The sequence below is a fragment of the Musca vetustissima genome, unplaced genomic scaffold (assembly GCF_032173495.1).
Source record: "Musca vetustissima isolate MV318-11 ecotype Yass unplaced genomic scaffold, APGP_CSIRO_Mvet_v1 utg4395, whole genome shotgun sequence".
NCBI classification, from domain to species: Eukaryota; Metazoa; Arthropoda; class Insecta; order Diptera; family Muscidae; genus Musca; species Musca vetustissima.
This window is the reverse complement of record NW_026885219.1, coordinates 580,792-591,957: the sequence shown is the minus strand read 5'-3', so window position 1 is coordinate 591,957 and position 11,166 is coordinate 580,792. Positions and strand designations below refer to the sequence as shown.

Genomic DNA, 11,166 nt, shown 5'->3' with positions numbered 1-11,166 from the left:
CATAATATGGGTATCTACATTTAGGAAATTAGTTACATTTCAAAATATGAAAACAAATAAAAATTGACTTTATGCCAAAAAATAATACTTTTTACCCATAGTGCAATGGATTCCTCATCATGAATATTATTATGATATTCTTCAACAGAATTGTCCGAAACCAAAATATCTGCATCATTTAACATTCAAATCAGTTCGTCATCCCAATTCATTAAACCATATAATAAGCGCTATTTCAGTATCAGGGCGATCGCCTTTTCATTGATGCAATCTTTGTAGATTACACGAATTTGAAGCATTTTTTATACCCTCCACCATAGTATGGAGGGTATATTAGTTTTGTTTTTCCGTTTGTAATAATCATTTCCGACCCTGTAAAGTATATATATTCTTGATCAGGGTAAAATTCTAAGACGATCTAGCCATGTCCGTCCGTCTGTTGTAATCACGCTACCTTCTGAAGGAATTGAGATAAGATGCTGAAATTTTGCATAGGGTTGTCTTTTGTCTGCAGGCAGGTCAAGTTCGAAGATGGGATATATCGGTCCACGTTTAGGCATAGCTCCCATATAACAGTACCCCCCAATTTTCGGTATTTTTTTGTACATTGGAGTTGATTTCATTTTCTTTATTTTTGTCCTAGAAATCTAAGAGTTACATTTTTAACTTTAAGGAAGATTTGTTAAGTACATTTTTATGACGTAAAAGTTGTTTAAAGAGTTATTAATTTTGGGAACCAATGAACCTGAACAGAACTTCGAATGAATTACATCGAATATATTCCATTTATATCCTTACACATATTTGTTATAGACGTAAATATTGGAATGTTTTAAATTTTTATTTTTGACCCAATCTATAAACACAATTTTAACTACTCCCAAAGCTGACTTGCAACCGCAAACCATCACTGTACCTCCTCCATATTTAACGGTTCGGATTCCTTCACACAATATGGCATATGTCGGAGTCAAATATGTTGAATTTACTTTTGTCACTAAACACCACTTTTCTCAAAATTCCACAAACCTCTCTTTGTCATTCTGAGCAAAGGATAGCTTTGTTTCTTGCTACACTGCCATGAATATGATTGGATTTGAGTACATTTCGAAAACTTCCGTTGCTCGTATATATACCGAGGTCAATTTTTAAGATGTCATTAATTTTGGGAGCTAAAAATGTAAATAAAATTTTGGTTCAATATACTCTACCAATATCACCAAACCACAAAGATTCAGAACAGTTTCTTTGATTATACTTCTTTATTTCTCAACAATCCTAGTTTAAGAAAATAATATTTTGAGTGATTTACATTTTTTGTTTGAGTTTATTTTTTCGGCTATTTTTATTTAATAGTATTTTTGTTGTTTTTTTTTTTAGTTTAAAGGAAATAAAAGAAACACTTGTTTATCATCTTTTTGTTTTGTTATAATTAAAATTGAAAAGAAAATCGATCAAATCTTTTTTTCTTTCTTTCAAATAGGATACTATGTAAAGATATCATCACATGTGTGCATACAAGAGTTCAATTTTTGTTTATTCATATTTCATTGAAGTTGATGAAGGTGTGGTTGATGCGCTATTAAAGCTTTCCATTGGCGGTTTATAGGGTGCCGCTAAACAGTTGTTGATGAAACTACAAACACACTGTATATATTGTGTCGGATATTTTGTATAGATTTTTACATGTTCAGCATCTTCGAAGCAGACAGAGCTTACATCAACGCCCTGTTGTCGTCGGTAAGTAATGAAATTTTCAATATCCTGGAAAAAATAAAAAAACAGTTTTAAATTTGAAATAAAAATAGAGAGATATGTAAATAAAGTTGTAGTAGTTGAAAGTCAAATTGCGCTTCGGCGGCGGATGTAGTCAAGAAGTACAAAGCCGAAATTATTTCCTTATAGGAAATCTGATGGAAAGGGACAGGCGGAAGTAAATCAGATGATTACGCACTGTATTACAGCTACCATGAAACGAGACATAAATTTGGATTTGCGGATTTATAGTTAAACGATCTCCAGATTCACTCCAGTAGATAAGCGAATTGCTATAATCCGTATATAAGCGAAGTTTTTCTACATATGCCCCCTGTTCCGACGGAATACAAAGATGAAAAGACTAAAGTCATATTTTACCGCTGCCCTGGCCATGACATTAACATTCTGTTAGGAGATTTTAGTACAGAAATCGGAAGGGAAAATATGAGGTTGATTAGTTTCGCGGCACCAACAAATATGGTAGTTAGCAGCTAGATGGATTTCTCCCGATCAAAAAATGAGAAATTAAATCGATCATGTTGTGATAGACGGAAGACATTCATCCAGTATGGTAGATTCGGACCACTACCTTGTAGTAGACATGGTTCGCACTTGTCTTAATATAGCAGCAAAGGTGAGATCTGACACAACACGGAAACTTTCTAGTCGAAAGCACTCCTTGTCCCGAAAATAATATAGAAGCGCAATGGCAAAGAATTGTCCACTCCCTACAAACAGCAACAAACACCACCATCAAGAAACCCATGGTACTATCAAGTGTATCCTGTGGTGAATAAAGTGGCCCACACACGTCAAACATGTGCGTTCGATCGGTGTGAATCGAAGCAATGTTTGACGTGTGTGGTACGGTGTTCACACCGATTTGCCGGTGCGCACACCGATCGAAAGATATTAACAATTTTTAATTTTTCGTTGTGCGACGCGCACATGTTTGACGTCTGTGGCCTGGTGTGTGGATATTTTCTCATTTGTTGAGAAATTTCGTGGAGTGCGGATCAGCGGACAAATTCAATACATATGTATTTGGAAGATTTTTTGATGTTTTTACACATATTCTACTGTGTGGCAAATAAAAATGTTGTTCCCGGAATAAAATAAAAGTATTTAATACATTTATATTAAATAAAAATATTTCGTCTTTTTTCCGTCATCACTATCGCGGTCCATCTTCACGCTTCAAAAATAAATATGAAATGAAGTTTAATGGATCCGTTTGACGTGTGTGGGCTAGGAGCTTCACACCGATCGAATGCACATGTTTGAGGTGTGTGGCCCACTTAACGCAGCGTACATGGCAATTCTGCAAACAGTAGCAACACGCAATGCGAGAGAGAATTGTCGGGAGAAAAGTAGAGAGAAGAAACGTATTTTCAGAAAAAAAAACAAGAATAACGTGAGCGTGAGCAAATCGATATGTACAGGAGTCTGAATGAATTTTACCAACGAGTATAACACCAAAACGACTGCTTTGGTGCGAGCACATCCTCCTATAGCGTGGTTTTATATTTGTCGGGATCGGGATCGGTGTTGAGAGTTTCTCTCTCTTGAGAGAGTAATTAGAGTTGCGCTATTTTTAATTTTGTAACAAGCGTACTTTTTGTTCACAAAAGGTACGAATTGACATAAACGTACCAAAACAAAAATTAGATTTTTTTATTATTCTTGAATACATTTACGCTTAAATTATAACATATATTATTTATGCAAATAACTGGTATAAATATTGGCCAATATTTATCGATAATTATGATTTATTATCATTTGAAGTAGAATTTCAGGTACCTTTTCGTACTTTTTTGTTCCTACCTGTGGTAATGTTTTCCAACACAATTCACAATTTACCACTGAGAGAGAGAGAAACTCTCAACACCGATACCGATCCCGACAAATATAAAACCACGCATAGAGATGAAGAATGAAACCTGGTGACAGATACCCACAGCGTGTTGAGGATTTGGAAGGAGCATTTCTGGCATCAAATAGTAGCGGTGAAGAAGATACCCCAGAACCAATAAGAGATGACGGTATATATTGTTATCAAGCTTGCTGTGTGAACGACTATGCAGGATAACTTTATCTGGCACAAGGTCAGCAGTTAAAGACGGAAAGGACCTCTCGGAGCTATTCACTATCGAACGAGGACTCAGACAAGGTGGAAGTTTGCCGTGTGACCAGTTTAACATCCTGAACAGAAATTGCAAGCCAACTTTGAATGAATTCAGAAGGAGTCTGCCAAAGAGGGACTGACAGTAAATGGCGAAAAGACCAAGATGACGGTATCAACTTGCAAGACGTCCAGTAGACTAGGACCAACTGTGGAACTTGAAAACTACAGCTTAGAGGTAGTAAACAAAACATCATCAGCTTCGAAATCTGGAGGAGAATAGTGTTGACCAACAGAAGCTACTATAGTCTGAGTAAGGAACTCAAAAGCAAGGCCACCCCTCGCCAGACCAAATTCACACTCTGCAAGACGCTGATACTACCTGTGTTGGTTTACGGATCTAACGCATGAGTACTTGCGCAAGCAGATGAGTCAGCTCTGGGAGTGTTTGAAGATAGTTCTCCCAAAAATCTAAGGGCTGATCTGCATCGACGCTGAATGTCAGCGTCGAATGAACTACGAGTTATACCATCTATACAATGACATGGACATAGCCAGACGTATCGAACGGTAGCGACTACGGTGCGAATGGATGCGGATGCACCAGTTCAAAAGTGAGCCAACTCATGGTTCACGAAGGAAGTTTACGAATTCGTAGTATAGTTCAAGTGGAAGATAACATATCGAAACAAATAAAATTTTTTTTAATGCATTAAAAAGAAAACATGTCAAAATTTATGATTCTGTAAGATTTTTTGCGTAATAGTGTTTTAAAAGCGGCGAAAATCGTTGCCAAACTCTAAACATTGAAAATAAAATAAAAGAAATAAAACAATTAAGTAATTAAGGCGTATTTTAAAACGTTTAAAACCGCTAAATACAAATCATAAACATAAAAATTGAACATGGAGAGTATTGGCGTGTGTGCTGTTTATTTAATATATAATATTTGTTAATACGTTTGTGTAGCGATTCAAAATTTACATAGTTGACTATAATAAAAGAAATTGGATTATTTCTTATTCATAAGTCATTTTAGATAGATTTTTACTAAAATGTTTAAATTTGTCCGATCTTGTGACAACTGATATATATTAATGAAAGCCTTCTAAATAAATTCCAATAAGTCCCATATTGCGGTTTTTTGCGTTTTTCATAATATATCATTTTTTTTGTAGGGAACTTCAGAATAAAAAACAAAAAAAATTTCGATATTTGGTTTGATGAAAAAAAAAACAAAAGAAAAGAAACAGAAACAACAAAATGGACGAAAAATACGTAAAATTAAAAAAGGAAATTAGGTTATTTCGCATGCATTTATCAAGATGGACCAAATGTCATAAGAAGATAGAACTTCTCCGCGAAAAAAATGCACTCGATTTTTTATTACAAAATAAATAACATGACTCGTTAACCGCAAATAGGACGTCGAAGGAAAGATTATGAAAAAAAATCTAAAAAGTGGAGAAGAGGAAATGGCGGGCTTGAGTTCCCTTTAGAATATAAACCAGCAAAAATTTACTTTTTTCATCATTGATTAAAAATAAAAAAATTGCATATGAAAAAATGTTGTTCAGTATATCCAGTGTTTATTATAATCGTGTTCAACTGTAGTAAACATGGTTTTATCTCACTTTTACATATTAATAACCTTAAGGAGTATAAATGGGTCCTGAATTAATCGTGAATTAATGCATTCTGCAAAAACATACAACATTGTAATAATTTTTCCTTCACAAATCTAATCGCGGGGTCGACATTTTTATAACTTACTACCCTAATCGTTTTCAACCGGTTGTTATGTTTAAGAAAACTAATGGAAATATCTGAGAAAGAATTAGCTTAGTTCGTTATATGTGTAGTTGTTTATAACCGTTGTTCGTTATATCCGGTTTCTACTGTGGAAATCTGCGTTTTCCCTTTCTTGTACATATAAATCATTAAAAAGTCAAAACATCGTTTAAAACCGCTGTTATTAATTTTTGCTTCAAAAACAGGGCAAATTATCTATAGTGCGGTACAGTAGCAGAACAGAGCCAAACGTTGAAAAGTTTAAGAATTTAAGTGTATGAAATTTGTGTATCAGTTTAAGCTTCTAAAGAAAGTGAAGTATTCTGAATTTGAAAACTTAACTGCATCTTTTCACTCAAAGTCACTTCAATATAAATTTTGTCTTTGGAGGAAACTTGTCGTTACACTATGCAAGTAAGAAAAAGACTAAAATCACAATTTTTAGATATAGCTAATAATCAGACTGAGCTACTCCAGTTAACATGTCAATATTTTCTGACAATTTAATGGATATACACACTTTATTATAGAATGACAACTAAACGAAGTCGCATCTCTCAGGAAAAATATATTCATCTTAGACAGTAAGATTATATTTGAAGCTGCACCGAAAATACTAAAATATTAAAAAGTGGAGTGAATAATCCATTCGAAATAATGGTATAATCTAGGAAATATAGAAATTTGGAATGTATTGATTTACGGGTTCAACATAGTCATCGAAATTTCATTGGTTCTCAACATTTTGCTGACTTTTTCTACAAATTCTATTAGATTTTATCATAAAAAACATATTAATTTAACATATCCTTACTTTCCAACTTTCAACTCTTACGATTTTTACTTTTTAATTGACAACTTACCGTATGTGGTATAACAACATCACCTTTGGAGTACAAAAATAGTTGCGGATATTCATTTGGTTCGTTTTTCAGATCATTGAAGGGATTGGTTTGTATTGGCTCGGTTTTGCAGAATAGGCTTTTAAATGCAGAAAATGTTTCCTAAAAAAGAGAAATAAAAGTTAAACATTTTTAAGATGTTAATTTATTAAAAAATATAAATTGTATATTGTTTCTAATTGTTATTATTTTTAATTTCAATAATTAAGCGAACATTGAAATATTCCATCCATGATGCAATTTTAAGGTGATGTATCAAAACAAAAAAGTTTTTGTCTCGATTATCTATTAAATTTTTCCATGTAATATTTCAAATGGTTGGCAACTTTGCACATCGAATTCAAGTAGAAATTACCCACTTTGACAGTTAATCAAGACATCAGCTGCTCTAAATGGACAACCTATTCATTGTGCCATGATTCTATCCATATCTGAACTCGAAGTTGAAACTGACGTAAACTATGACCTAGAATTAAATTTAATCAACGTGTATCTCCACCTCAACACAGTGTCACTTAGATGTCCAAAATGTCACTCGAAAAAGAGAAACTGAATGTCGGCGGCACATAATGGACGCAGAGATTGCAAACTGTTGCCTAACGAATTCGTAACAAATCGTGCCAAAACTAAAAATATGGGTTCATTAAGACCAACGTTTTATCTTAATATTGTACAATAACACCTAAGTACAATACAGAAAATAGGTGATATCATAAGATTTATTTACAAAAATGATTTTAAGACCTGGTTGCAGGGCTACAACGAACAGGATTATGTTGCTAGCGCTGTTACAGCACAATCCCCAGCTAGTCTTCGTTCACGACGTCATCTTCTTCGACGTACGGATTTCCATCGTAGTGTCTTCAACTGCAGTCCAATATTTAACACCACCGTTGCTTTTACTACTCCTGGCAGTGTACGATTTCTGCAATTTTATTGCAACGGTATTAGAAAGAATAATTGGGTCGCGGCGGCGCAGGAAACCAAGCTCATTGTCAATTGAAGTCTACAGCGTTGCGATGATTACAATGTTCTATAGAAGAATTGCAAAAGAAGTGGAGGTGGGGTCCTAACTTTCCTTATGCAACACTCTGTTCACCATTTCTACAAATTAATTGCAAACAGTCTTCGGGGAAAAATAGGCTAGATAGTGGATTTCATGAATAAATAAATGGTTGAAACATCTGAAGAATTGCAACATTGAAGCCGGTGTGATTAAACTGTGGACAATGGTTAATTCGCTCCCGAACCCTGGTAAGAAGGATGATGGGACCTCAGTAACAAATAACGACGAATCTGTGACTGATGCGAAGAGACGCACTAGTTATTTTATTGCAACGGTAGTCATCTAAAGCGTTGGGCCCTGACGGAATATGCTTGAATAGCTGGACGAGTCCTGAGTTGAGTGCCTGACCAAAGTCATCAATCGTTCCCCTAGCTTGGATAATGCTCAGGGTGGTTCCGACACTAAAGTCAGCCAAGGATGCCAGCAAATATGTGTCATGCAGGCCGATTTCACTTTTGTCACCCGTAACGAAGATTCTTGAAGCATTACTCCTCCCCAGCACTAGGAAAATCTATCCAGTTGCGAATCAACATGGGTTCTGCAAGCAACACGGCACAACAACATCTCCACACATATAAGTCGAGAATTAACCAGAATCGACCGTGTCACACAACAGATCAAAAGCCTTTGATAACGTGAATAATGCCACACTATTTGAGGGCATCGTGAACACTTTCCTCCGGCCAAGTTTGAAACGTTCTATAACACTGTGCTACAAAATAAGAAAAAATATTTTTTCAGGGGTTCTAATATACCAATTCTGTTTAGTTGGAGTCCCTGGATCACGAAAATACCTTTGGTTTTTCTGGGTCACTTCGAAAATTAATTTTATAACGGTAAATATAGAGAAAAACGTGGTTTCATGGATTTTCCATTTGAAATTTGAATAACTTACTTACTTTATAACGGATTTATATTATTCTTTTTTTTCTTTCGAAGAGTACAATTTTTCCTTTCAAGCAAGATATATATTTGGTAAATCGGTAGAGTATTGGCTGAGTTACAGCGGTTGAATTGTGAAAAAATACGCATAAAATGACAAAATTTATTTTTCTTCGGACTGTACGATGAAATTATGATATCAAGCCATATAAGTTTTATTATATTATGGGGAAGAAAATTAAATTAGCTTTCGAAAATGATAAAAATCAAAAAAATCGGTTAAAAAATGGATGACTTATACACATTTTTGTATTGATTCTATGCATATTCTCTAAAGGAAATATGGCTCTGTATCGTTTCCTGTTACAAACCGTTATGTTTGTAACAGGCAAAGGAAACGAGATAGACCCATAGTTCCTTTAGAGAATATGCCTACAATACAAAAATGTGTATAAATCATCCATTTTTGAACCGATTTTTTTGATTTTTATCATTTTCGAAAGCTAATTTAATTTTCTTCCCCGTAATATAATAAAACTTATATGGCTTGATATCATAATTTCATAGTACAGTCCGAAGAAAAATAAATTTTGTCATTTTATGCGTATTTTTTCACAATCCAACCGCTGTAACTCAGCCAATACTCTACCGATTTACCAAATATATATCTTGCTTGAAAGGAAAAATTGTACTCTTCGAAAGAAAAAAAGAATAATATAAATCCCTTATAAAGTAAGTAAGTTATTCAAATTTCAAATGGAAAATCCATGAAACCACGGTTTTCTCTATATTTACCGTTATAAAATTAATTTTCGAAGTGACCCAGAAAAACCAAAGGTATTTTCGTGATCCAGGGACTCCAACTAAACAGAATTGGTACATTAGAACGCCTGAAAATTTTTCGTGTCGCACAGTGTAATCAATTATATGTGTGGACGCCAGTCGTACGTATAGTTTCAGAATAATAAGTCCACATCCCGTAGAGTAAAGCAGAGAGTTCCCCAGGGTGGGTGATTTCTCCAGAACTGTTTAACTTCTTACAAACCGGTTGGTCGGCCTGTAGCCAACTATGCGGTGTGATCTGCGAATACTGGTGGAGAAGTATTCACCCCCACCCAATTACGTTCAAGATGGTGTAGTCGTATAGTTCGTATTGGGCACGGATTTATGACCACATGCATAATGTCTATCCTGCATGTGGTATAGGCCCTTACACCACACAGCACTTATGAAATTGCCTGAGGAAGTAGCTGCATTTCGTAACTTAGACAAGATCAGGACCAGATTGAATCAAACAGAAACAACTCCAAATATAGAAGACAGTGAAATATTAATAATACAGTGAACCCACAGTCTATACGAAACGTAAACCAATTATGATCCGGTCACCAGAATAACGGCGGAAAAATCATGTTTGACCAACCTCTCAGACATGCCCAAACTTCAATGGACGCTATAGTAGGGTATAAGTTGTATCATTATTATATTATTTGGTAAAATTTGGAATTCTCATAACTCTACTCACCTCAAAAAACCACATTATGCCCAGTGTTATAGTTATAATAATCGCGGTAACGCAATGACATTTCTTTCGCTCTTTACCATAAATAGCTGTTACGGCACGATACAGACCCAGCATACGCCGTTCACCCGGGGCAGAATCTAAAATCATACCACGCACCTGCAGCGGTGTCTTATGTTTGCGTATGGCCAATGATATGTGTTGATACAGATAGGCACCACCATTTGAGAATATATGGAATATAACGGGATGGGAATCGAAATTCATGTCATAGATTAGTTTGAGGATTTTCTCGCCAATCGGTAGCATTTCACGACGTTTCCAGAACAGAGTGTCGACGGGAGCTGTATAGCGAACCGTTATTAACCTAACAAATGTTACAATTATTTAATTGACTAGCAAAAAAACAATATTTTTTTCATACTCACCCTCGATCTTCATATATTTTCGAATATTTCATCAAATAACGATCCTGACAACCGGCCCAGCCCAACAGCAATACAATCGGCACATGTGTATCATTATATACAAAAACAAAATCATCCGCTTCTCCCGCTGATTGCTCAAACCCGTTCGTTTGCTCATTGCGATATTGAGGGGTCGGAAATTTGATTATATACTCTAAGGTATCATTCGGCTTAACAATATTTTGTAATAATTGTTGCTGATTATGTTGTGTTGGTGCAGTTGTGGTTGTTGTCGACGACGACGAACCTTTTGTCACCGGTTTTCGTCCAGTTGGGGCAGCCGATTCTAGAAAACGTCTTCCACCAATATTTCCACCGCCACCATATTGATTAATATTTTCCGATCGTACAGATGATGTAGTAGTTGTGGTAGTATTTGTTGTTGCAGTTGTTGCTAATCCGAACATTTTTGCATCGCCCATATTTGATGTTGAGGATTTTTAAAGTTAGGATTGCTTGTTTGCTTTGTTAAAATCTGAAATAATAATTGGCCCGTTCCAGTACTTTTTTAATAGTAAATCTAGTAAAAGGGAAACATTTCAAAATTGCTCTCAGAGTACAAAATAATTTGAAAAGTTGCCAAAATTAGATGGCAATACTTCAAAGTCAACATAACAGCCAATCAGAAGTAGGCGTTCCTGTTTTACCATTTT

General features: G+C 35.1%; 1 protein-coding gene across 1 annotated transcript; it reads right to left on the bottom strand.

Annotated features, from left to right (window-relative positions):
- Positions 1–1,536: 1,536 nt before the first annotated feature.
- Positions 1,537–10,935, bottom strand: LOC133332349 (transmembrane protein 53). Its single transcript, XM_061540748.1, has 4 exons — positions 10,475–10,935; positions 10,050–10,413; positions 6,538–6,678; positions 1,537–1,764 (listed from the first exon to the last, which is right to left on the bottom strand). The coding sequence occupies exons 1-4, from the start codon at positions 10,933–10,935 to the stop codon at positions 1,537–1,539; spliced, it is 1,194 nt and encodes a 397-aa protein (XP_061396732.1).
- Between the last annotated feature and the right edge of the window lie 231 nt (positions 10,936–11,166).

What these genes read in the sequence shown, in the direction of transcription:
- LOC133332349 (XM_061540748.1), bottom strand. Translation starts at nt 10,935, where the DNA reads ATGGGCGATGCAAAAATGTTCGGATTAGCAACAACTGCAACAACAAAT. An exon ending in GCATAATGTGGTTTTTTGAG is followed by an intron (nt 6,679 to 10,049) that starts GTGAGTAGAGTT and finishes TCTCTTTTTTAG; the next exon opens with GAAACATTTTCTGCATTTAA. An exon ending in ATGTTGTTATACCACATACG is followed by an intron (nt 1,765 to 6,537) that starts GTAAGTTGTCAA and finishes TATTTTTTCCAG; the next exon opens with GATATTGAAAATTTCATTAC.